The sequence below is a fragment of the Thermobia domestica genome, chromosome 9 (genome assembly GCF_964235325.1).
Source record: "Thermobia domestica chromosome 9, izTheDome1.hap1.1, whole genome shotgun sequence".
NCBI lineage: Eukaryota > Metazoa > Arthropoda > Insecta > Zygentoma > Lepismatidae > Thermobia > Thermobia domestica.
Window position 1 is genome coordinate 9,764,082 of NC_137462.1, and position 27,792 is coordinate 9,791,873.

The window sequence follows — 27,792 nt, forward strand, 5'->3', positions numbered from 1 at the left end:
TATAATTACGAATAAGACGACTTCAAATGAGAATAGTTCGTATGAAAGCAGCTAATTTTTGCTTAACAATTGTTTTTTTTTTATTTATTTTTATTTTATTTTATTTTTAATTTTCTTCCTATATTATGGTAATTTCATATCAAAATGCACTGTTTGGTCTCGAAGGGAGAAAGAAGTATTAATGTAATGCCAGGCTTAGTGCAAGTTTTGGTAAGTTTCTGTTAATATTCCAAAATGTATGGTTCTACTGTCTCATAATTCTAGAAAACATCTAATCTCCTTATGTTCGTTCATAATTTAGCCTCTTTAAAAAATGCTTGTTTTACGTATGAAAGTTTTTATCACACTTATGAAGATAATAAAAACAGCTTTTATAGACGTATTATCGTTAATGTGTTCACTTCCTTTTTATCCCCTTACATTTTCGATGGTTACACAGTACTTATTTGCTGCAAGCATATATTTTAATCACGCTCGACTCTAGTCATAGAAGGTAAATACATTGTTCTGATTGGTTGAACTTATCCATTTCTCGCCACATAGCATACATATAGCACAAATCAAACGCCAACAGCTGCGGGCCCTCCTGACTGAGCATACTAGCGTAGGGGCTAGTAGACTGATGAAAATCGCTTTGGGCGTGGGTTCAAACCCGTCCTAAGGAAAGTTTTTTATTTTTAGGTTTAATAGCAATTTTATCATTAAAATAAGATAATGTTCATTTACCCTTGTACGTAATATCTAATGCATTAAAAAGTGATTTACTTACGTTATGAAACATATCTGAGCGAGCGAAAGGGGTTAGAAGTCCCGCAGGGCTCGTTTTGATCCACCTTGAACCCCATGATAATACTACGTGACATTACGTCACACTCGGAAGTGCAACTTTGATGTAAATTTACCCTCACCCGCTTCGTTGTGACCAATTTAAAACAGTTGGCTTGGAAAACGCATGTGAAAAAAATATTCTTGCTGTAAAATAATTTGAGAGAGTGTTTTGTTACAAATAAAATGAGCTATGATCTGTATTGTTTGTGTTTTATAATAAGAACATAAAAACGTCAATTTCAACCACCCCTCTGCCTATAAAATAGTAATAATAATAATAGAGACCTTATATATATATATATTTTTTTAAATCTGCGTAACGAAGAATCTTATTGAACTGAAACTTGGGTACGATGTTCCATATCGATCAGGATATTTTTGACAAACTTTTCACCATTAGCTCACTAGTGCATGAAGTTTCCTCAAGGTCATTTTTGTGTACAGTTTGTTTATTTTGGGCTAGGTTTACAATGCTTTAAACAACTGTAACGGATTCTATGTGAAATTTTGATTGTATTGCGTGGGCGGCACCATTCAAAAAATCGTATCACATCCACAGGACTACTTGGAGTAATACATTTTACCAATATTTTTTTAGAATAAAAGAATACTTATTCTTCATACAAAATTAACACTTAAATACTTTAGTTAATAGTTTTAGCTGTTGACAACAAATCAACATTTCTTTATCAGTCAAGTATTTGAAACGCTGTTGTATTTTCAATAACAATGGTATTCCTTGCACCATATGCCCTGTAAACCTAAATTTTCCAGGTTTTCGAAAACAATAACACCCTCTCAGGACTGTGGTTATAGTGAATTAACATTACAAGCAATAAACACAAATTCGATTTTTGGAATCATGCACTAATGAGTTAATAATAAGCTTCTTGTTCTATCAGCATCAACTTTGCTGCTATTAGAATTATCTATGGCGATATGTGTCTTCACTAAAGTCGTTAAGTACCGGTATATAAAATGAGTATACCACATGAGTATATTTTTACCTGAAGAAGTAAGTTTTCTCATTCTTCGCCCAGATGAAAGCAGCGTCTACTTTATCAAGATCGTAAGGCAGTCCAAGTTGTGTAATTGGTCGAGGACTGTTATCGATTAACTTTTCACCATCAAACACCCAGTACTCTTTTCCTGAAACAAGGCAGGTACAATAAATGCCTACAGCAAAATGATTAACCTACAACATATTGATTTATTAGTCTGTCAATGTTGATATTGCTTTTTTTCCCTGATCTATTTAAACACCCCTTCTTTGTGAGAATTAAACTCTTGTTTTACGTTAAGTTTACTACTTGTAAATCATATTGATTTAAATTATGTTAAATTTATATTAAATAAGAATGCATTTTTATAAAGTAAGGGATATTTAAATACACAGTACTAGATATTTAAATGTCTAGTTGCAGACTCACGTCACAAAGTTACAAAGACACGCACTAAAGGCTTTAAAGTAAAGAGAAAAAAACATATTCTGGATGATATTTATAGTTTTAAATAAACTGACTCAGAAAGATGAAACTAATCAAACTAGTTATCGTAATTCGTAATCGATAAATTTTAAATAATGAAGTTGTTTCTTTTAGGACAAATGTGAGTAGAAATATTTCTTAATTCTCGTACATACAATTAAATTTAATAGATTTGTATTAGATTAAATTAATATAATACAGTGAAACCTGTCTTTAGCGGAATCGAGTGGGACTTGCAAAAATTTCCGTTAAAGTCAGGTTTCTGCTTAGTGGAGGTAGACCTTTCCTTTCTTAAAAAAAAAAATACATGCTTATAAAGGGGCATACTGAGAAAATATATTGCTGTACGTAGATTGTTGGATTACAGTACTTCTTTCTTCTACGAATAAATACACCAAAAAATTAAAATGAATACAAAATATGCTATGCACAGGTTTTCTTTATTTTTCTAATAGTCAAGCAGGGTTTTCTGTGTACATTGCTGCTTGGCTGCTTGACTTTCCGCATACACTTTAGCCTGAGAAATTATACTAAGTCAATCAGAATCATTTTTTCGTAAGGCAAATTTTTGCAGTTCCTTTAAACTTCTGAAAGAATCTTGATATGTATTTATTCTACACTCTTCTTGGAACTCGGTATCCTATTCCTCTTCTTTCTCTATCTCGTTTTCTTCTTTTCGACATTCCGTATGATTTTTGATTAAGTTGCGGGGATTAAGGACAATTTGTGGGGGTGAATATGAGTAGTGGTTGGGGAAGGTCAACACTGTCCAGAAATATTTAACAAAAGAACGAACATTTTATCGCAGACAGTGTAATGTATATGTCTCACAGAATGTCTAAACATCTTCTAAACGCTGTAGTCCGGAACTTAGAATTTTCCGTTAAATGTTTATTTTTCTCTCCGTTGTCCGCGTAACACAGTTTCCGCTTAATGAAGGGAGTTTTACACGTTTTGTTCTCCAAAATTCATGGGACCGTGAAATATTTCCGTTTAAGACAGTTTTCCGTTTAATAAAGGGTCCGTTGAAGACAGGTTTTACTGTAATTATATCTGTACGAGGATGATAAAACATGATATAAGCAAGTTTTTTCATCCTCGTATAGTCGTATAGATATATGTATTCTCTTTGTGACGATTCAATGTACACTGGTTCAGTCTTGTTAAAATAATCTTGACCACTTATTTTGCTTTAGAAAACGATATTTTGGGAATCTTACGTGGAAAATTCTAACACTTTGACTTTAAATAAAGACCTCAATTGGCCAAAGAAAATCTACATATGTTTGACTTAATTCCAACTGTGTATAAGAATACAAAGATTTTCACAGAGAGCTGGATTCCAAGGGCGCCGGTTGACCCGAGCCCCCCAAAGCTCATGATGGCCTCACTATTGTATTTATGAATATACAATTTTTGGCATAATTTGAATGCAATTTGTCTTAAAAATTCTCATAAATATACCTTCTGCATCTGAATGGGTCCCCCAAATTTACAGAGAAATCGGCGTCCTTGCTGGATTCCTAGGTTTCTTTGAAGAATATTATACCTAGGTTCACCAACAATAACAAATGAATGAATAAATCAAATTACATTTGATAAATATGAAACAGTTTAGTATTATTATGTGAATCATTGTTCGAGCAATGTCTAGTTACAGACTCACATCACAAAGTTACAAAGACACGCACTAAAGGCTTTAAAGTAAATAGAAAAAACGTATTCTGGATGATATTTAAAGTTTTAAATAAACTGACTCAGAAAGAGCTTGTTAGCAAAAGTATGTTTACCTGTGATAAAAACTAAACTGGAATCTGTTTGTCTTTCATAGACAGCATCAATCTTGTGCACTGATTCAGGCAGAATCCAAAACATTTGTCGAAGAGGAGCTGGATAGCCTTGTTCAACCACGCCTCGTCTAGAGAGACGCCAGACATACTGCAAGAATAAATTAATCACTCTCATGCACAAACATTACTGTACTGTGTACGGAATTTTTTTTCAAGTTTTGTAAAGTAAATGAATAAGAACAGTGATTCAAAAGTTTCGAGCTGCTCATTTTGTTTCGTGCTCACAATTTATATTTGACTCTGAATTTGATCACCTTTTTAGCATAATATACATGTGATTCATAAGACAACACTAACTAAAACATGGTTATTGAAGTACTTAGGAACTACTTTTGTAACAAACATTTTGTAAGCAATATCATTATGAGATGTAAAAAGACAAAATATATATATTTTATCGTAAAATATTTGCATAATCGAGTCTGAATAAAGATCCTTTGTTTTTCTTGAATTTCATTATGAAAGACTTAAATTTAAAGAATAACAATACCTTACAAATTTCCTAAATGATGTTCATAACGCTATGTAATGTTATGTTGAAAATATGCTATGTAATCTTAATAGTGGAATGTAAAATGATAAAATACACGTAAAGGCAAAATACTTACATATTGTCATTAGACAGGACAGTTGGAGTAGTAGTCTGAAGAAGGAAGTGATATACTTCCGAAACTGTAACATTTCTAGTTAATTTATAATAAAGATTATAGACAGCCTTGTAAGAAAGTGTGTTTAGTTTGTGTTTAAGATGGACACAAGGCCTTTTTATCATAATATCCATGTTAGACAGGAATATAAAAACAGAAGTAACAATAGTATAGTTTGTTTTGTAATATGACATTTTTCCTTTATTTGACAATGGTTTATAGAAATCGAAATATATTTTTCTTCTTTATCTGTTTTCTTCAAGAAAACCATATTAGGTGTCTTACTCTTCGAGGTGAAAACTATAGGATGGATAATCAATATTTAAAAACATAAAATTAAAACTTTATTTTACATGTTTTACAATTCATTATAACGCATGCTGTTCAGTGATGCCAACCTGAACTAAACTTAAAAAACAAGAACAGTAAAATTAGTGTATATCAGTTATTTTCCCCCAACATATGAGTGAATGATTCAAAACTTCCGCTCGTCTAAGTTTATCAAACAGCTTATGAACAGGTATTTTCCTTAATTGAAAGAGACAACTTAAAATGTTGATGAAATGCATTTTTGCTTTGAGTTTAGAGTTTCCATCACGCTTTCGTATCCTCCACTGAACGTAATGACATTAGATAAACTTCATTCTTCAATCATTTCGTATAAAACGTTTCGGAAGCTGTCATTTCTCGTTTTACCTTCTTTTGTTAATTCTGTTCTTTCTTTCATTTTTTTGTTTAAATACCAGAGTACAATTAACGTTCCTTGGCTCTTGTTTTCTGAGATTCACAAGTCACTACATAGATCACTTTAACACTTGCATGCATTTTATAGTCAGTTGCGCTACTAAACGGTGGCATTTTAGTAAAATTTTTAATTTTGGAAAATCCCGTAACTCGATTAAAACAACTTTTAAAATTAAATCTTATGAAGTTCATCCCATCTTTTACTATACTTTCATTCCATACTTTTAAATCATGATGGAAATATTTCTGAATGTTCCTATCAAGAACTGCTACATGAGTTTCCTTGAAAGATTATGTGTTATAATTCTTTGTAAAAGTTGTAAGGTAGCGTAACATGTTTTTATTTTTTTAATAATATATTTAATTTACAATATATTGTGCAGTATATGTGTATAACACTTTGCTGTACTTAATGCATGTGCGTTTATTATTACTATTATTATTTCTTGTTGAAGAATAATTTATTCTAACTATAATGGTATATAAAGAACATCCAGTTTCAATTGAAGCATTATTCGAGCTTGTAAACATATTTATTGCTACTGATTGTGATAAAGTAATATATATATAATGCATTAAAGCATTGATTTGGTGTTATATTCTTATAAAACATTATTTTTGTCATTAGAAAACAAAGTAAGTTTGCACAAAAATGGTTAGCGTCTGGCATAAGAATGTTTAGAGTACCTATTGTCATGATCTTTACTTAGCTGCTGCCTATCTAGCCCATAGTCAAAAATAATGTGAAACAAAGATATTTACTACAACTCTAAGCATTTAAAAATATTTTAGGTTGTGAGTAGAAATCTTTTACAATAAAGGTGGTGGGCATTTTTTATTAATAAAGCTTTAATAAAGCTACGTTTTTTTATTGTGTTAACGTTGTAATTATTACGAAAGGAAAGAGAATCAATATTTTTACCTCTCCTTTGAAAACAAACAATTCTCCTCGCAATATAGATATTGCATCGAAATCTCCTTCACAGGCATCCGGAATATTCGGCCTTTGTGGCGTCAATGGTGTGGTATAGGAATCCCCACCTCCTCGCTCGTGACTTAAGTGTTCATCAACTGTTTCATAGTCACCCTCGTATATAGGGAAGTGCGTCGTATCTTCTTCACTACCTTCTTCATCATCATCACGTGGTGGAGGAGGAGGAGCAGGAATGTTGTTGTCTTCTTCGTCGTCCTCTTCTTCCTCTTTTCCTCTGTCATTTTCATCATGATGGCCATAATCATCATCATCATCATTTCTTTCATCTTCATCTCTTCCTTCTTCATCATTGACATGGTCATCCCAATGGGGAGCTGTTGTGTTATAATGATCACCTTCCAATGGTCTGGAAACTAAAAATAAATACTAGTGTTAATAAATGGCATGAAGTAATAGGTGTTGGTAATGAATATGTGGATTATCGTGTTATCGTGCCGTTATTATGTTCTTTAGAGTAAAGATTATAAAGATAAAAGTAAGTGATGGACAAAGTACGAATAAAGTACGAGAAATAAGGTGAGAAAGCCATGCAAATGATGAATATTTTTAAAACTTTCTGGTAGATAGAGTTGGTGAATAAAGCAAGGTCTGGAATCGACACCCAGTACCAGTTTTATTCTATAAAGCTCACTATGTAATAGTATTTACAGAAACATACTACAAAGTTGTTTTCTCTAAATTATCGAGTTGAAATTTATGTAATCCTTTACCGTGAGACCGAGGACAGAATCTCCACAGAGCCCCGTAGCAGGCTAAGCAACTGTGGTAGGATTCCCAACAGAGCCCCGAAGCAGGCTAAGCAACTGTAGTAGGATTTCAAACAGAGCCCCGAAGCAGGCTAAGCAACTGTGGTAGGATTTCAAACAGAGCCCCGAAGCAGGCTAAGCAACTGTGGTAGGATTTCAAACAGAGCCCCGAAGCAGGCTAAGCAACTGTGGTAGGATTTCAAACAGAGCCCCGAAGCAGGCTAAACAACTGTGGTAGGATTCCAAACAGAGCCCCGAAGCAGGCTAAGCAACTGTGGTTGGATTCCCAACAAAGCCCCGAAGCAGGCTAAGCAACTGTGGTTGGATTCCCAACAGAGCCCCGAAGCAGGCTAAGCAACTGTGGTTGGATTCCCAACAAAGCCCCGAAGCAGGCTAAGCAACTGTGGTTGGATTCCCAACAGAGCCCCGAAGCAGGCTAAGCAACTGTGGTTGGATTCCCAACAAAGACCCGAAGCTGGCTAAGCAAATGTGGTAAAGTTCCCAACAGAGCCCCGAAGCAGGCTAAGCAACTGTGGTAGGATTCCCAACAGAGCCCCGAAGCAGGCTAAGCAACTGTGGTTGGATTCCCAACAAAGACCCGAAGCAGGCTAAGCAACTGTGGTTGGATTCCCAACAAAGCCCCGAAGCAGGCTAAGCAACTGTGGTTGGATTCCCAACAGAGCCCCGAAGCAGGCTAAGCAACTGTGGTTGGATTCCCAACAAAGACCCGAAGCTGGCTAAGCAAATGTGGTAAAGTTCCCAACAGAGCCCCGAAGCAGGCTAAGCAACTGTGGTAGGATTCCCAACAGAGCCCCGAAGCAGGCTAAGCAACTGTGGTTGGATTCCCAACAAAGCCCCGAAGCAGGCTAAGCAACTGTGGTTGGATTCCCAACAAAGCCCCGAAGCAGGCTAAGCAACTGTGGTTGGATTCCCAACAAAGCCCCGAAGCAGGCTAAGCAACTGTGGTTGGATTCCCAACAAAGCCCCGAAGCAGGCTAAGCAACTGTGGTTGGATTCCCAACAAAGCCCCGAAGCAGGCTAAGCAACTGTGGTTGGATTCCCAACAGAGCCCCGAAGCAGGCTAAGCAACTGTGGTTGGATTCCCAACAAAGACCCGAAGCTGGCTAAGCAAATGTGGTAAAGTTCCCAACAGAGCCCCGAAGCAGGCTAAGCAACTGTGGTAGGATTCCCAACAGAGCCCCGAAGCAGGCTAAGCAACTATGGTAGGATTCCCAACAGAGCCCCGAAGCAGGCTAAGCAACTGTGGTAGGATTCCAAACAGAGCCCCGAAGCAGGCTAAGCAACTGTGGTAGGATTCCCAACGGAGCCCCGAAGCAGGCTAAGCAACTGTGGTTGGATTCCCAACAAAGCCCCGAAGCAGGCTAAGCCAGGAGGAAAGGAATAGATAAGAGTCCCGTAACACACTAGAGGCTTTGAGGTTAGATTATCCTAATGCTCCGAACCAAGCAGTAGGAGGGCCACCAGAGAACTGGTACTGGTCCGCTGGTTGCTGCCGAATTTATACGCCTCCAGGGTGGCGGTGGCGCTGCTGATCCGATTTCATCATGTGCATCGTAGGAGGAGCCAGTGGTCTGTCGTCTGCTGCTTATAGTAAATCCACGTAGTATACTGACGCAAAACCATGTGGTGGTGTTTGTAAACACAAGTGTAGAGTATTGTTTGTATACAATAGCACGTGAGATATTACAATATCTATCATAAAACTTCACTAATATATTTATTTGTTTCACAGTTTCGTAGTCCTTGATTATATCATTAGATTTCAGTAGATACCTTCACAAACAAGTCAAGATTATTTCCCTATTTTCTGCTTATATTCCAAACTATATTTTACTGAAAAACATACGTAATGTTTACACATTGTTATTTTTAAGTATTCTTCCTTTTGGCAGGTCCTGGGACTAGTAAGGTGTATTTTTTATTGGATGAAATCATCCAATATATTTCAGGTAAAATTTTTCTTGCAGGCCTTATATCTGAAGAACTACATATAGTGTAACCAAACCGAAACTATCACTCAACTCAGTATAATATGCTTATTTCTGCAAAAAAAAAAAAAAAAAAACGAAAACTCTACTTAGGGGCTGTTCAAAAATTTTGTGGCCCCTGATTCAAAAACTAATTATTGGCCAAGATCGCAATCTTTTGACGCATTTTTGGATCATTCCTAAAATCCTTGTTTTAAGTTTGAACCTGGAAATGTTACGTATTATTATTATTATTATTATTATTATTATTATTATTATTATTATTATTATTATTATTATTATTATTATTATTATTTTGTATGAAATAAAAGTGTAGTGTGGGATTTTAACGTTCTTTTCTATTTTAATGCCCAATTTTTGTTTTTGATCTATTTACTACGTTCATTGTATTTGAGAGTAACTTTTGAAATGGACAAATAAATAAATAATTGAGTTTGTCGTACGCTATTAGCGTTGCTAATCAGATGTATTCGTAGAAACGACAAAAAAATTATAATATATTGTAAATTGCAAGAGAGGACAAGTTTCACAAATATTATCAAGTAAGTGCTGAAATGTCAATGATAATAATGTCTAATCTTTGAGGTTGAGTAGTTTTTCTTAGCAACAGAAAATAAAATCTGTCAAGTTATTGCAACAGCGTTCCATGTCCAAATTATTACCTTTTAAACATATTTTAAATATATTGTAAGGTTGCTTGTGTTTGCACACCAGGCTGTAACTATGCGTTTTTACTATACGTGCTTGAAGTAAACAAACACACTATAGACGACAGAAACGAAGAGGACGTCGCCCATCATTGCAAACATTCGACAAGTGACACTGAGGCCAGCAGTCAGCAACGTTATGCTATTAAAGAGGAGAGCACACCTCAAGAAGTATTAATTTCACTCGCTTGATCAAACTACCAAAAGCCCTAAGGCGCCTGACATAATTGGAAACATCCTACAACACTCTAAGACGCCTGGTCAATTGAGAAGTACCTTTCCTATCTGCTCTAAGATGCCTGGTCATTGTGCTCCTTTTTCCTCTCTAAGACGCCTGGTCAATTGAGAAGTACCTTTCCTACATGCTCTAAGATGCCTGGTCATTGTGCTCCTTTTTCCTCTCTAAGACGCCTGGTCAATTGAGAAGTACCTTTGCTACATGCTCTAAGATGCCTGGTCATTGTGTTCCTTTTTCCTCTCTAAGACGCCTGGTCAATTGAGAAGTACCTTTCCTACATGCTCTAAGATGCCTGGTCATTGTGCTCCTTTTTCCTCTCTAAGACGCCTGGTCAATTGAGAAGTACCTTTCCTACATGCTCTAAGATGCCTGGTCATTGTGCTCCTTTTTCCCCTCTAAGACGCCTGGTCAATTGAGAAGTACCTTTCCTACATGCTCTAAGATGCCTGGTCATTGTGCTCCTTTTTCCTCTCTAAGACGCCTGGTCAATTGAGAAGTACCTTTCCTACATGCTCTAAGATGCCTGGTCATTGTGCTCCTTTTTCCTCTCTAAGACGCCTGGTCAATTGAGAAGTACCTTTCCTACATGCTCTAAGATGCCTGGTCATTGTGCTCCTTTTTCCTCTGTAAGACGCCTGGTCAATTGAGAAGTACCTTTGCTACATGCTCTAAGATGCTTGGTCATTGTGCTCCTTTTTCCTCTCAAAGACGCCTGGTCAATTGAGAAGTACCTTTCCTACATGCTCTAAGATGCCTGGTCATTGTGCTCCTTTTTCCCCTCTAAGACGCCTGGTCAATTGAGAAGTACCTTTCCTACATGCTCTAAGATGCCTGGTCATTGTGCTCCTTTTTTCTCTCTAAGACGCCTGGTCAATTGAGAAGTACCTATCCTACATGCTCTAAGATGCTTGGTCATTGTGCTCCTTTTTCCTCTGTAAGACGCCTGGTCAAATGAGAAGTACCTTTGCTACATGCTCTAAGATGCCTGGTCATTGTGTTCCTTTTTCCTCTGTAAGACGCCTGGTCAATTGAGAAGTACCTATCCTACATGCTCTAAGATGCCTGGTCATTGTGCTCCTTTTTCCTCTCTAAGACGCCTGGTCAATTGAGAAGTATCTTTCCTACATGCTCTAAGATGCCTGGTCATTGTGCTCCTTTTTCCTCTCTAAGACGCCTGGTCAATTGAGAAGTACCTTTGCTACATGCTCTAAGATGCTTGGTCATTGTGCTCCTTTTTCCTCTCTAAGACGCCTGGTCAATTGAGAAGTACCTTTGCTACATGCTCTAAGATGCTTGGTCATTGTGCTCCTTTTTCCTCTCAAAGACGCCTGGTCAATTCAGAAGTACCTTTCCTACATGCTCTAAGATGCCTGGTCATTGTGCTCCTTTTTCCTCTCTAAGACGCCTGGTCAATTGAGAAGTATCTTTCCTACATGCTCTAAGATGCCTGGTCATTGTGCTCCTTTTTCCTCTCTAAGACGCCTGGTCAATTGAGAAGTACCTTTGCTACATGCTCTAAGATGCTTGGTCATTGTGCTCCTTTTTCCTCTCTAAGACGCCTGGTCAATTGAGAAGTACCTTTGCTACATGCTCTAAGATGCTTGGTCATTGTGCTCCTTTTTCCTCTCAAAGACGCCTGGTCAATTGAGAAGTACCTTTCCTACATGCTCTAAGAGACTCCACGACAATAAGATTGAGACTCTTCAAGCATCAGACGACGCTGACGTGTTGATTATTACAACAGCCATTGAAAAATCAAAAACAACAAGTGTCGCTGTCATTGGCGAAGACGTTGACCTGGCAGTTCTCCAAGTGAAAAAAAAACTCCAAGTAACCGAGATACTTTGTTTGTGAAACCTGGTGGAGGGAAAGTCAAGACCAGCGTACATTCCAATCAACAGATGCAGCACTTAAAACTAAGGACATTTTGTTCCTGCATGCTTTTACAGACTGTGACACGAGTGCAGTATTTGGGAAAAGTAGGGTTTCATCAAACGTTACCAGAAGCACCCAGACATTCGCAAAACAGATGAAGTTGAAGAAGCTGATTGCAAATGTATCTTGATGTGGTTTGGAGCTCCAAGAACGGAGAGATCCCTTAATCTGTACCGCTACCAGTCGTTTTGTCAAGTCTGTAGGAAACATCAAACTTAACATCTCTCCCACTAAGTGAGAGGGCAGTCAAGGGACATTTCTTCATAACGTATCACCAGGTCCAGCACTGGTTAAGAAACGAGCTACCACCTGAACTGTGGAGTTGGAAGCGCAAGACAGACAACCAGCTCATCCATGTGCAGACTAAAGATCTCTTAGTACCAGAGAAACTTTAGGAGAGGATTTTCTGCCAGTGCATCAAGGTTTGTTAGCAAATGTGGATGCAGAAGAGCATCAAGGAACTGTCCTCTTTTATGTCAATACTGTCTGGGAAATCGTTCCAATGGCGTCCCCGAGTTGCACAATGAGGAAGACGAGCTAAATAAAAATAGAATCCCTACCCACCCGTGAAGAGACAGAATCCCTGCAAGACGTGGAAGCTGAGATGGAAGAAAGCGTAGATGAAGATGAGCAACATGAGCCATTTCCTGAGCCAACTACTGGACCCTCCCGTCTGAGAACAACAAAATTCTTGTGTAAATAGTTTTTCTATAGTTTCAATGTATAGCTGAAGATAAAATATTAAATAATAACTCATTTCAAAGAAAATTTAGTGTTCTACGACTTTTTTCCCTGAGGATTTGGCTGAAGTTAAGGGATGAGATGCTAAAAGGCAAAGTTTGTCTATAAAAGTGAGGGGGAAAAGGCGATTTTTGAAAATTTGCAATTTTCACAAGCGGATATCTCGAAAACTATTAAGAATAGGAAATTTTCTTAGCTTTCTTTTTGAACATAAAATCTTTTTCGCTACGACGTACCGTTTTCGAGATATAAGCGAAAAACCGAAAAAGTGACCTTTCCCCGCCCCTCTTGTCCTCAGCACACCTCGCAGGTGCGGAGACTTTTAGTATGTTTACCTCCTAACTACTCCAAACACAGCCCTGAAGTCAAAAATTATGTTCCCGACCATGTCTTCCACACACCCCTTTTGAGCGTTCATTGACTGGACTATAATTAGAGCACTTAAGGGGGGGGAGGGAGATACTTTTGCTGGTATATTTGGTGGTTGTTCAATTTCAAATGGCCAGAAAGTGCATTTCACCATCTTTTGTTTCTGTTTTACATGTATTTTCTCTGCTTTCACCCATCATGACTCAAACTTCTAATACGGGCCGCGGTGGCTCAGTGGAAGAGCGTTCACCTCTGGTGCTAGGGGTCCCGGGTTCGATCCCAGCCCCCGCGAAGTGAACTTTGTGGTGGACAAACACAGTGTGCGTGGGTTTTCTCGGGGTTCTCCCGTTTCCTCCCACTTTCTTCATTCCACCCTTTCACTCATTTCTCATTATCACCGTCTCCTTTAGTCTAACCGGCATAACTGTGGGACGTAAAACTCAAAGATTTCATTTCATTTTTCAAACTTCTAATACATTCAATTAACACACATACGTATATGATACACTAAGCATTATTTCTAACCAAACGTGAATTGGAAACTAAGTCTTACGAATTTCAACAAAGCAAAACCTTTTAATGTAATATTTTACTAATAGTAAACAAAAGTATATTTTGTAAGAATACTTACTGTAAAGCTCATACATCCCAAGGATATCGTCATAGCCCAATTGAAAATTCGGTTGATATCCTTTGTAGTAAGGAAACATGATAGACTCAGAGACAGGTGAATGTGCCAAACCAAGACTATGCCCTAATTCATGAACTGCTACCGTAAAGAAATCTACACCTGTAAAGAACAGACAAATAAAAAAATATTGGTAAAGGATTTCCCAGTTTTTAATATTAAAATCACCAATTCAAATGGGAGTTTAATAGGAACTAAATAATGATAAGTAAATTTAGTATAACTTACGTACTAAGCCTATTTATGCTAATAGGAAGAAATATAGATAATTTTATGTAATCTCAATTTTTTTAAGTTGATAGTATAAATCATACTAGATAGATAGATAGATAGATAGATAGATAGATAGATAGATAGATAGATAGATAGATAGATAGATAGAGATAGAGAGAGAGAGAGAGAGAGAGAGAGAGAGAGAGAGAGAGAGAGAGTAAAAAAATTGTAATGTATGTTGTGTATATATAGCATGATGACATTTTATCGTTAGTTTTGAAATTTTTTTATTGTAATTAATTTTTGGTTTAAATCACAAATATTTGTCGTCTAGATATAACAGAAGAGTAGAAAACTAGCCACAAAACAGTTAAGTTTCTTTTTTTTTTCTACGTATTGGACAATGGACTCTTTCTTTGTGGAAAGGAAGCACGTGGCTATTCACTTTTGCCTCACAGGTTCATATGAAGTTCTGTTTTTATTTTGATGGGAGGAACCACTTCTTAATCGATATAGTTTATTAACACCCTATGCTTGTCTTCATACAGAGTCATTCTTTTAAAACTCATGGATTTCATTTGGGTCTAGAATTTCTAACCGAAATCCGATTTTCATGCGGTTTGTGGCAAATGATCAAGGAAGGATGGGAGATTTATGGGACTATTTTACTGGTTTAAATTAATCCGGGGTAATATTGGCCACGCCTCAAGAAAAACAGCAAATATTCGCCAGTGTACCTTGCAATTGGAATGAGGTTTTGGATTTTTGAAGCAAAATTGCAGAATACAAATTAAGTGTTAGCGATAACACCCAAAAATCCTATGTTAAATAGCAACAGCCGATTTCTTGCGACAAACAACGGAGAGATTTCTTGGGCGACCTAAGAAGTTGATAAATGACATTTTCCACAAGAGCTGCCTACAGGGTCCGATGCTTCCCTGTGTCACTCAGAAGCGATCCTGTTTCTTCCAATTTCTAAATGACCTTCGCGAAGCAACAACAGATTCCGTTTACCAAAAATATTTAACGATAAACTCATGTTGCTCCAAAGAGTAACTATTCTCACTGTGTCCTGATTGTACTCACACAGTAGCACAGAATTGTACAGCGCAATTCCCAATACAAAGGCCCAGTTTTCTATTTCTTATTCTTATTGACCTTGGCGAGGTTTCCATATACGAAGAAAACTAAAATCTTCACACCACACCGCACTTGATTCCAATTGCAAGGTACACTGGCGAATATTTGCGTTTTTCTTGAGGCGTGGCCGATATTACCCCGGATGAATTTAAACCAGTAAACATGGTCCCATAAATCTCCCATCCTTCCTTGATCATTTGCCACAAACCGCATGAAAATCGGATTTCGGCTAGAAATTCTAGACCCAAATGAAATGAAATCCGTGAGTTTTAAAAAAATCACCCTGTATTAGCTTAGATCTCAAACCGAAGAATCTTAAGAACTTTAATAATAAAAACACACTAAATTTCTTGAAATATACTTTTTTTATGAGATACTTACCATCTTCATATTCTCCCGGCCGCTGCCTCCAATTTTCATCATCATCGAAGTGAATATCTCCTCCGTAATTACCCATTTCATAGGGGAAATATGCATGCGCTAATATGTTGCCGGGTCCATCAAACGGGTACCTGTATGGCAAAATCCATATGAAAATATCTTTTTAAATACCTATGTGTTCTACGGTATACAATGTCTCAACAGCGTTCTGTTTATCTAGCTAAATTAGTTAATAATAAGACATTTTTTGAAACAAAGTTACGAATCTTAATAATAATAACTTACTTTAATTTTATAACATATTTAAAGTGCTAAGAACAGCGTTAGCCAATTATAGCACTGTACAAGGTAATTGAGTATTTTGTACATAATATAATTTAAAGGCTTAAAATTCAATGTTAGTACAACTTAAGAGTCCAATTACAAGGGCGCCGATTTCTCTGTAAATTTGGGGGGGGGGGGCATTTAGGTGCAGAAGGCATATATATGAAGATTTTAAGACAAAATGCACTCAAATTATGCCAAATATTGTATATTCATAAATACAATACGGGCCCCACATGAGCTTTGGGAGTCGCCCCCCAGGATCGGCGCCCTTGTCCAATTGTGATATTTAATAGTTTAGAACTGAGTCATGTAAAGTAAAATATAACAAAGTAAAACACTAAAATAGCCCCAATCTTGATGATTAGATTGTCTAATAATAAAATATCAATATAACTATTTAGTAAGACTATTCATGGCTTTGGATTGATTATTTTAACAAAAGAGACACTGACCAAAGCTTAAATCCACTTTATTTTAAATTATAATTTGTCTGAAGAAGGATATGCTAGATATCCGAAACAGTTACAAATTATAATTTAAAATGAAGTGGATTTAAGTTTTGGTCAGTGTCTCTTTTGTTAAAATAACTATTTATAAAATAAATTAATGTGTGAATTGCTGTTATAACAAGATACAACATTATAAAAGTACTAAAAACCTAACACAATCTTAATTTCTAAGGGTCGTACTCAGAGTCGTTTTGACGCGTGACTAGTGCCATACTAAAGAGTTTCACTGAAATAAGTAGTAGTCAAGCTCTTAGTATGACGTTAGTCAAACGTCAAGATGACTGAATACGGCCCTAAGAGTCCTGTCTTCTGTTATTAAACATATTGAGTAAGGTACTTAATACAGAGTTGTTTGTACCGTTCTCACACAATAAATTTTCTTTCCCTACTCTGTAAGTTGGTACTCTGTATGTGATATTATTTACAAGGTACTGACTGTATAATTTATTATCTACAGTGGATTCTAAAAATTTTAACGCTTGTTGTTCTCTTCTTTGTGATACAGGATCTAGCTTAAAAACCTTTAATAATCTCTCGTAGTCACAATAATATTGGTACATATGGAAATGGAAATATATATATACGAGATCCGACAATAAAGTAATGAGAATGTTTTTTTTTTCAGCTGATGCTGGCAACCCTGCAGACTGAAACCGCCGCCAGTGTGTGACCTTGGACCTGCTCCACTAGCGCAGCACGTGGCACTCATGCGAAATATTATTCATTGTGGAGTTAGAAGTTGAAGAGTGCGGTCGTGTGGTGGACCCTTGTCATAACAATGAAAGGACGTAATATTGAGCAGCTCTACGCAATCTCCTTCTGTGTGAAACTTGGTGAGACTGCCGCGGTAGCGTACCGGAAGCTTCAGCAGGCCTTTGAAAATGAAGTGTTATCAATGGCACAGGTGTATCGTTTGCACAAAATGTTTGCGGAAGACAGAACAAAAATCGAAGATGAACACTGCAGTGGTCAGCCCACAATAACACGAACGGAAGAGAACACAGACAGGGTGAGGGAACTTGTGCGAGCGGATAGACGATTAACCGTGAAAATGATTACGAATGAACTGAACATAAATCGAGAAACAGTGCGTCTGATATTAACTGAAAAATTGGGAATGCGAAAAGTGTGTGCAAACTGGTTCCGAAAAATCTCACACAGCAACAGAAAAATGACCGGAGTATTGTGGCGGCTAATTTGTTGGACCAAGTGGAATCTAACAAGGATTTACTGAACAGAATAATCACTGGCGATGAAAGTTGGTGTTCTCAATATGACCCTGAAACGAAACGTCAAAGTGCGGAATGGTGTTCGAAAGATTCGTCACGACCAAAGAAAGCCCGCATGTCGAATTCCAAGGTGAAATGCATGCTTGTGTGCTTTCTAGACTCCAGGAGAATTGTCCATAAAGAATGGGTACCTTCAGGACAGACAGTAAATCAACATTTCTCCATAGAAATTCTCGAAAAACTTGGAAAACGCGTCCGTCGTGTTCGTCCAGAGATTGCTGACACCTGGATCCTCCATCACAATAATGCACCAGCCCATACTGCATTGTCTGTTTGGCAGTATTTGACATCAAAATCCATTACAGTGCTACCACACCCTTCTTATTCACCGGACATCATCCCATGTGATTTTTTTGTTGTTCCCACAGGTGAAAGCAGTTCTTAAATGACACCATTTTGAAGCAGAAACAGACATTCAAACGGCTGTAACACGAGCTTTGGCAGGCATCTCAAAAGATAACTTCCACAGATATTACCAACAAGGAAACGCCCATGGAGTAACTGTGTGCAGGTACAAGGGGAGTATTTTGAAGGTGATCACATTGTGGTTGGTTAAAGTTTTTTTTTCAGCAATTCTCATTACTTTATTGCAGTTCTCGTATATTTTATAAACTTTTTTTTACCTTTTCTATTTTATTTAATCATCATTTGTTTTGCTAATGTTTGACCAAATCGCACTTGCGAATTCAAGTTTAAGTCTGACAATAATAAAGCATTTCATTCTTTAGTATATAATCTATAGGCTCACAACTTCTTGAATTCGTTTAGATGTTGTTATTTTTTATCTCCTCCCCTGGCAACGATAGTTCTTTCACCAAACGCAAGGAATTCGAAATCTTAGCTACATTTAAACTAGTTTGGTTGAGATCGATCCAATGGTTCTTGAAATATCGACTCCAATCGGTTCCCATTAATTTATACTGCACTTATCTTTATTTTTAATACTCTAGGATTTGTAACAATTTCATCATTGTATTAAATATAAAGGTATAATAATTTATTTTCTACATATATATTTTCCTTTACGTTATATGTATTATATTCGTTAAGTGAGGTAATTCCAAAAACTTATTTCGAGATAAATCAATTTTAAAATGTGTTCTTTGCAAAAAAAAAAAAAAAAAAAAAAAAAAAAAAAAGAGTTACCTTGAGAACCAGGATCAAATTGAGGGTTTTAGTGCAACAGTGGTCTAACACACATTTTTTTAAAAATGGAGAAAAATCAAGTTAAACACATGTGGTCTTTTGTACAATATACTAAAAGCAAGAACAAGTAGTTAAATGTCATACATACACTGTACATATATATATATTGCACAAAAAATCACATGTGTTTAATTTTAACTTGATTTTTCTCCATTTTAAAAAAATGTGCGTTAGACCCAGGCCCATAGACAGCCCAAAAATGTAGGGGGGCCCTTCTGAAGTTAGGGGGGCCAGATCCAACCACATGATAGTTCATCACCATATTATAGTTCATTTGCAAGCATACCGTGAAAATTTTAGGGGGGAGCAGCAAAAATTTAGGGGGACCGCTCCCTAGACCCCCTGCATACAAGCATGGTTAGACCACTGTTGCGCTCACCCCTTCAATTCCTTCGCAATCAGCGAGGGTGTAAGATACCGCTCTACATACACACCGGTGCGGAAGAATATTGACTACATTTGTAGGTAACTCAATTTTTACAGTTTCGGAGATACCACTCTTTACACACCCACCCGAGATATTCTATTCTAAATGATTCTAAATTATTCTAAATGATCATCCATCACATTTGTTAATACTTATACATATTTATTCAACATGCTACTAAAGACAAACGTTCACACACTTTTGTTATTCGCTCTATTTGGTTAAATATTTTCTGTCATGAGGAAATCAATAAATCATCACTCATATACAGGGTGCGGCACGTAAAACCGGCCCGTCGTAATATTCTGGTATATTGTGTTTTTGGCAACACTTAAATAATCTACCTTCCTACCAAGAGATGGCGTGTCGAGGTCGGGTCGACTTACGTGACCTGCAGCAGTCACGTGCAGCCGCAGCCAGTGAAACTTGTCGAAACCAGTTGAGAAAAAGGCCTCGTTGTGTTAAGCCGGATGAGTGTCAGTGTGTGATAATGCCGTATTCGATACCCGAGCGTGTTGCCATTGTTGAAGGATTCATTCTCACTGGACCTTTTGTGAAAACAAAGAATTTGTTTCGGGAGAAATTTCTAGGACGTTCTGTGCCAGCAAAATGCACCATTCAGAAATTGATTGAAAAATGGCGGCGTACAGGATCGGTTCAAAATGCTCCCAGGAACAGACGACCATCTGTCTGCACACCCGAATTAAAGATGCAGGTGGAGGAGATAATGACAAGAAGTCCTCGAAAGTCAACCAGGAGATTGAGTCAACAGGTTCATGCGAGTGAGAGAAGTTGCAGACGTGTTTTAAGGGGACTGAAGTTAAAACCGTACCGGATAAGTGTTGTGCAAGAACTGAAGGAGCCTGACCTGCAGAAGAGGGTGCATTTCTGTTCATGGCTGTTGAGCAATGTTGCCAGTGTTCTTGGATCCACTAATGCTCATCATGAGTGACGAGGCGTGGTTCCACATGTCTGGGTACGTAAATTCCCAAAACAACCGGTATTGGTCGACAGAAAATCCACACGCAATCCACCAGGTACCCTTGCATGATGAGAAGATTGGTGTTTGGTGTGCCATTTCCGCCACACGCGTTATTGAGCCCATATTCTTTGAGACGACAATGAACAGTGACATGTATATGGGAATCCTGGAGGAGTTTTATACACACTTGACCGAAGAGGAGCGTCAGTTATGTTACTTTCAGCAGGACGGTGCAACATGCCACGCATCAGCTGCATCATTGTCCCTTGTGCATGAGATGTTTACACCAGAGAGGACAATCAGCAAAGGCTTGTGGCCTCCTCGGTCACCAGACTTGTCCACGTGTGACTTTACTTATGGGGACTGTTAAAGGGAAGAGTATACGAAACAAATCCACACACAATTGAAGAACTCAAGACCAGGATCCAGGATGTCACCAATAGCATTACAACACAAGAACTGACAAGGGTATATATGAATCTCCTCAATCGTGCTCACATGTGTGTTGAAGTGGGCGGAGGACACTTTCAGCACCTGCTGTGAAGGTGAGTAGTCATATTCAATACATTACATTTCATTTATGTGTTGTAGTTAATCATATTCAATACATTACATTTCATTTTATGTGTTCACTTTACGGGCCGGTTTTACGTGCCGCACCCTGTATATCTTTTCATTCTGTTTGACTTTTTCCTCAGTTTAAAGTGGGAGCAGGAAATGTCGGTGTAGGAAAATTTGGTGTAAGAAAATTCGGTGCACGGAAAATTTGGTGTGGGGAATGCTAGGTGTAAAGAAAGATTTGTTGTAGTAGACCATAGAATCCATTAGAAACTTAAGTTTGAAGATAAATGAGCGTATTAGTTTTAAATTCAAACTTTGTGTAGAACATACTTTTACTGTCTACTAGAAGGAATTTAAAAAATTGTTTCTGAAATAATTTGAATTCTACATTTGGAAAATAACCCTGTATATGGTCTATGATGTACTATATGAAAGGTGTTTTTAGTTGTTTCTATAACTATTCTCTGAACTTATAGCTGTAATTGTGTATTTGTGACAAAAAGTGTCAGCTTCATTGTGTGATGGAAAGTAATTTATAGTAATACCCTGCAAAAGACATGCAAGAGGTATTGGACTCAAGGCAAAAAAATAAATTTGCTTTTCTTGAAATAGATAACATTTTATTCGTTACATTTTATGATTTTCGTTTTCACAATATGAAGTGTCGTAAGTTATCGTAAGTGGTAATATTCAATATGTATTACACCGAATCTACTTTACACCTAAATTTCCCCACACCGAGTTTTCCGTATACCGAATTTTCCTAGACTCGTTTAAAGTCATAAAATAACTTTGTTTAAAATGTAAATTGAAATATGTTATTATATTTCTATGTTTTACTGTAAGTAAGTAAAACGCAATAGTTCTTGGAGGGAATTGCAACGGTAAAAATTAAAATATTGTCTTAATTCTTTTACCTTTAGCATGTAGCAAAAATATTTTAGTATTTACTTCATGTCTTCCCTCAAGAGTCATGTCTGAAGGAATTTATATGTATGTCTTCTTGATTTAGCGATTAAGTAATTAAATATTTACATGTTTCATAAAGTTTGTATAATGTATGGAAACTGTAATTACTTCTATATAAAATTACAACCTTCAAAAAAAGTTCAAATTAATATGTTATTGTAAATTATACAGCAAAAAATTGAGCTGTTAAAACAACACAAAATGATTACCACATTAGCGTGTTACTTGAGTGTTAATTTAACACCAAGGATATCGCCTTCCGACCATATCAGAAATAACTAGTTACTGGTAGTAAGAGTTTGCATTGATTTTTATTGTTTGCTATGAGCATATTACGCAGTATATTTGGCATTTATACCAAGTAACGAATAATGCACTATGTTTTCTGTAATCGATTACAAAAGTATTTTTGTAAGCCTGTGAATTGAGTTGAGTTGATTTTGAGTTTAACGTCCCGTTCAGCAGCGAGGCTATATGAGACGTGGACCTACTGATTAACGTGGAATCCGAACCACATGAGCTCCCGCCGGGAATCGAACCCGGGTCTCACAAAGCCTGTGAATTGTCTGATAACACTTACATAAGTAGCAGTTCTGCCATATGTTGTTCTTATGTGCTAGGATCTATCTATCTATCTATCTATCTATCTATCTATCTATCTATCTATCTATCTATCTATATATTAGTTGATGTTAATAAGAAGACTTACCCATCTCCATGTGGACCTCTACCAAAAGCAACAACAATATCAGCGTTTGGATCAGGTACTCGCTGGAAAGTGAGCCTACCATAATTACCCCAGGAATCCAATGCCCGTTGCATTTCCTGTATAACAGCCTCTTCTCCTATTTTGGGCGTCCAATTAGCAATGCTGAAATCAAACAAAATATTTAGCTTTACTGCCATCAGTTACCTATAGACTACAGAAGACTAGTCAATTGCAATTAGACCGGAAAATGGTAAATACTATATATATATATATATATATATATATATATATATATATATATATATATATATATATATATATATATATATATATATATATATATATATATATAAAGCTTTTAAACTTTGGTCAAATACTACTTAAACCTCAAGAAAATTAGAATCGAAAATATTCCATCCCTGAGGAGAGAGCTTCTCTCCTAGCCCTCCCCCCTTGAATTTGCAGAAACCATCAGACTGTAAAACAATCGTATAAAGGTTATAAAGATATGTATAAGAGTGTTTAATTCTTTTTAACTATAATCAGTGATTTATTTGTGGATTTTGTAGAAGGGGGGAATGTTTATGCAAGATTGTGTCCGTATAACAGAACAACTTTAAAGTCGGGTTGGGAGAACGTTATTTTTAAACCTACCTACTTTAAAATGATGGTACTAGTTTGATAGGGGGTTCCCAAGTTCTTAACTTTTTCACCTTTTTAAAAACAATTTTATGATAAATACGGGAGGTACGTTAGATAAGATTTGGTTTGGTAGATTAGTTTACATGTGTTACCTTGCTACTTTTCATCCTACTGCTGAAGACAAGTGTGCAGCATCCAGTAAAAGCCCTATAGTTACATTGCAATCTGCACAACTTGTCGTAACAAGTGCCACACTCCTACGTAAATCAGTTTTGTTATGACACGTAATTTTTTAGTTCGTTCTAATTTGGTCTTTGAAAACCAAATTCCTTGCAAGAACAATAAATACGATAAAAAGTAAGTTTACTTTGGGCAGAACAGTGATAGGTGCACATACACTTAAACTTGATTTTATTAAATAGAAGGGGAAAGATGGTATTAAATGTCATTCCTCATATCATAAGTGAGTTTTCGCACTTGCTCATTCTACTTAATAAAATTAGATTCAGGGGTGTATGTAACTCTAGCACGGTTCTGCTGAAAGTAAACTTCTGGTCAACAATACACACTGGTATTAAAACGAATCCAGAATTGAACAAAGACTGTAATCTGATCTCCGACGAATCATGAGCATGTATTAAACAATTACCAATATGATGCTACCTAGGAAAAAATACTTTACCTTTTCCTTCACTTTTACTCTCGAAATTGAATCAGCCATTGTAGCCTACAATATTTACAGTTTTTACAACAAAATCACAAGAAAGGATTGACTATCGATTTCACCTTGAATTAAGCTGAAGCGTGACTTATCTAACACTGTCTTTAGAAATTAACAATATTTTCCAGCGTAACTCACTTTAGAATAGTGAAGTAATAGGAGGTTGGTTTACATCGGATAACGTCTTTTTCAGTTGGTTTGTCGGTAGCATCATGATGTCTACTTTTTATCCAGCTGAAGGCATACTCTTCTGCGTTGAAAGAAGTAATGCCTGGCCCATTAATGTTTATGAAAAGAAGAAATTCGAGTTGGGTTTTTTTTTTTTTTTTTTTTTTTATAGATAAATTGTTTCTAGCCTCAGATGCTGTAAATTTAAGTTGCAAAAGCCTCTCTCGCACTCTACAGAAGAAACTAAAAGCAATTCTATGAACAATTTTTCGGGAAGCAATTCGCGACAATAAATATACTGAAAAAAACATAGAGTCGCTACTAAAACATGAAGTTGAATCATTGCACTTCAAAACAGTTTATAGTTTAAGAAAGGGGAAAAATATCTTCCCAGGCTGGGAAGACTGAATTAAACCTGGAGACAGGGAAGTCAAAATTTAGAAGGGGGGAAATTACCAGGCTTCCCTGGCTACAAATAAATCCCTGACTATAACAAATTATTTTTATAACTAATTTTATTATACACCGTGAGCATAAAGTCCTGCCCTGAATATAAAAATTTATTACGGAATAACCGTTGGACAAAATAATGCAAATTCTGGTCTGTTACATAGGTTAGTATTACAAGTTTTTTAAAGACCAATAGATGGCACTAGTGCTACCCAAGAGTGACGCAGTACGTTACTTGGCGCGCGCGGGTTAGTTGGCGAAATGGCATCGAAGCAGGAGACAGCGCAATGGGTGCTGTGGTATCACGAAATCAAATTGCCCATCAGTAACATAAGTAACGTAAGTGGTCTTTAAAAAAAAAACGTAATACTAACCTATGTAACTGACCAGAATTTACATTATTATGTCAAACGGTTCTTCTGTAATAAATTTTTGTAATCAGGGCAAGACTTTATGCTCACCCTGTATATAACCCCTATTGACCATTGTGTTCTTGCAAAAATGAGATATGATTATGTTAGTAAACTAGTAGCTCAAGTGAGTGCTGCTGTTGTGCTGTCCTCTCCAAGTTATCTTCAACCATAGAAGCCGCATACGAAGTGCAAACATTTCTAGAAGTTTGTTTCAACCCATTGAACTGGAGAACGAAAATCGTTGGATATATATTACTAAAGGACCAGCGCCAGGGAAAATAGTGAATCTCATTACTTGTGGATGCAATAGAGATTGTGGAAAGAAATGGAAGTGTGTGAAAGTGAAATTGCACTGCTGTATTATGTTGAAGAAATGCAGATGCCAAAGGTTAGACACCGTCGATGAAAAGAATGATGATAATGATGTTATAATTATAATAAAATAAGAACTGTTACATTATTCTGCAATATCTAGATAGAAATAATGAAATATAATTATTGGAACATAAAATAATTTGTACTGAAAGTGGTCTAAATTCCCACTTCCGAGATGGGGGCCGCGGTGGCTCAGTGGTAGAGCGTTCACCTCTGGTGCTTGGGTTCCCGGGTTCGATCCCGGCCCCCGCCAAGTGAACTTTGTGGTGGACAAACACTGCATGCGTGGGTTTTCTCGGGGTTCTCCCGTTTCCTCCAACCTTTTCATTCCACCATTTCATTCATTTCTCATTATCACCGTCTCCTTTAGCCTAACCGGCATAAACGTGGGACGTATAACTCAAAGATTTCATTTCATTTTTTTCCCACTTCCGAAAATTTCAATTCTTAATTTATAACCAAGTTCCAGATTTTCAGTTTAGAGAAGGTTATGTGTTGTTCGGTATTTAGTAAAGCTTGATTTTTTTAAACTGTGTTACATGTTTTTTTTTTAATTTCAAAATGAAATGCATAATAATAATAATAATAATAATAATAATAATAATAATAATAATAATAATAATAATAATAATAATAATAATAATAATAGAAAGAAGAAGAAGATGATATAGGGCTTTTAAGAGCAGCAGTGCTGAAACAAATTATAAAACAATACAGTATTTCGAAGATTTAACTTTAAAGGCTATTTTTTACAGGAAAACTATGCCAGATACAAGCTTAAACCTAATGTAATAACTTACTAAAAACCTAATTACGTACATTTTAAAATATAATCACAGTTAAGTTTGTTTTATAAGCAAGATACGTTTTTATGGTTTGATTCTTTCTCAACCTCAGGGGAGGTAAGGTGGAAGCTCCTTCTCAAGGACAGGAACTCTTCGGTTTTCATTTCCTGGAGTTCTAAAGAGCGTTAAACCAACATTTTCAAACTATATAGTTTTTCTCCTATTTTACCAAATTAAATAGAAGACTAGACGGGTTAATAGTGAAAGTGAATAATTATAGAAATGTTAGTAGATGAGAATATAGGAAGAAACAGCAGAACTAGGAGAAAAAACATGAGAACAAAGTTGTCCATCATAAATTCATAACCATGTTTATAAAATGGAAAGTTAAAACAGCTTTTCAGAATAATATTATTTGAGAAATATAGTTAGTTTCAGATTAATGCCATCTCTACAGTTATTCTATCAATACCTGAAAACTGTACATCACTCCCCAAATAAAGTTGTGAATTCGGTTTACCTGTGGTAATACGTTACGGTACATAAGGGTCTTTGTTGGAAATCCTAAGAGATCTTTCGGTAGAGATTAAGAAGAAAGTAGGAGGAAATATAAAGCCGCAGAATCCTAAGATGGGTTGCCACGTTAGAAGAACTTGTAGCTGTCATTAAAAAAAAAAAAAAAATCTTGAAACCCTACCATATTTCACCATGTACACATAGTCTTGAAAGGGTCATAAATCATTTTTTTTCCATCTGGCAAGAGGCGAACAGTGTGCAACTTTCTGGGACGTCTTGCTTCCTACCTGCTATCACCCTCCCGCTGACATACATAAAGAAAAAAAAAACAGTTTCGCCGCTTCCGAAACAACGGATTCTTTTGGACAAGGAGGGGGAGTGCGCCAAAATACACGTTTTTAATGAGGAGGTTCACTGTTTGTCCACTAGAGTGTAGTGCTGCATAGGTGGAAATACCTTTCTTGCTTTCAAGAAGTTGTAAAATCTAAACAGTAGATAGAAAGATCGGGTAGCAAGGTCTTTTTTTTTTTTTATGACAGCTACAAGATTCATGTAAAATGGAAACGTACCATTAGAGAGGTGGATAATAATGGAAGAAAATCTTGTCTGAGTAATAACAACCCAGAATGGCTTCACTTGACACAGAATAGAAACCAAGATGATGTTTCATTTCTGGGGCGATGAATGCTTAGGCTCCTTAATACATAGAGTTACTTAGTTAACTAAAGTACTTGGTTTCAAAGGAGTATAAAATTACCATGATTCTGATTACGAAATTGTACTATAAAAGTAAAAAGAATATAGTGTAGAATAAAGTATAAAGAATATAGAATAAAGTATAAAGAATATAGAATATATTACAATTATCAAGGATTCGTCAAATGGCAACAAGTGCTACTTGCCGAAATTGCAACCATAATTACTATAGGAAGAGAATTTTAGTATCTGAAAATAATAATGATTGCTTTATTTCAAGGATTTTATAAAATAGAGGATCTGCCCTTACAATAAAATCTTGAAGCCATA

The 27,792-nt window shown here is 36.4% G+C and overlaps 1 protein-coding gene across 2 annotated transcripts in view; it reads right to left on the reverse strand.

Moving 5' to 3' along the window:
- The window catches only part of LOC145694397 (matrix metalloproteinase-25-like), a 58,544-nt gene that overhangs the window by 16,630 nt on the left and 14,122 nt on the right, over positions 1 to 27,792 (reverse strand). For both annotated transcript variants that reach the window (XM_081770575.1, XM_081770576.1), the window contains exons 4-9: positions 22,697 to 22,858; positions 15,718 to 15,848; positions 13,927 to 14,085; positions 6,479 to 6,903; positions 4,106 to 4,253; positions 1,836 to 1,977 (exon numbers count right to left, since the gene is read on the reverse strand). In XM_081770575.1, coding sequence (XP_081626701.1) covers positions 1,836 to 1,977; positions 4,106 to 4,253; positions 6,479 to 6,903; positions 13,927 to 14,085; positions 15,718 to 15,848; positions 22,697 to 22,858 — 1,167 coding nt within the window. The remainder of the gene's footprint in view (positions 1 to 1,835; positions 1,978 to 4,105; positions 4,254 to 6,478; positions 6,904 to 13,926; positions 14,086 to 15,717; positions 15,849 to 22,696; positions 22,859 to 27,792) is intronic.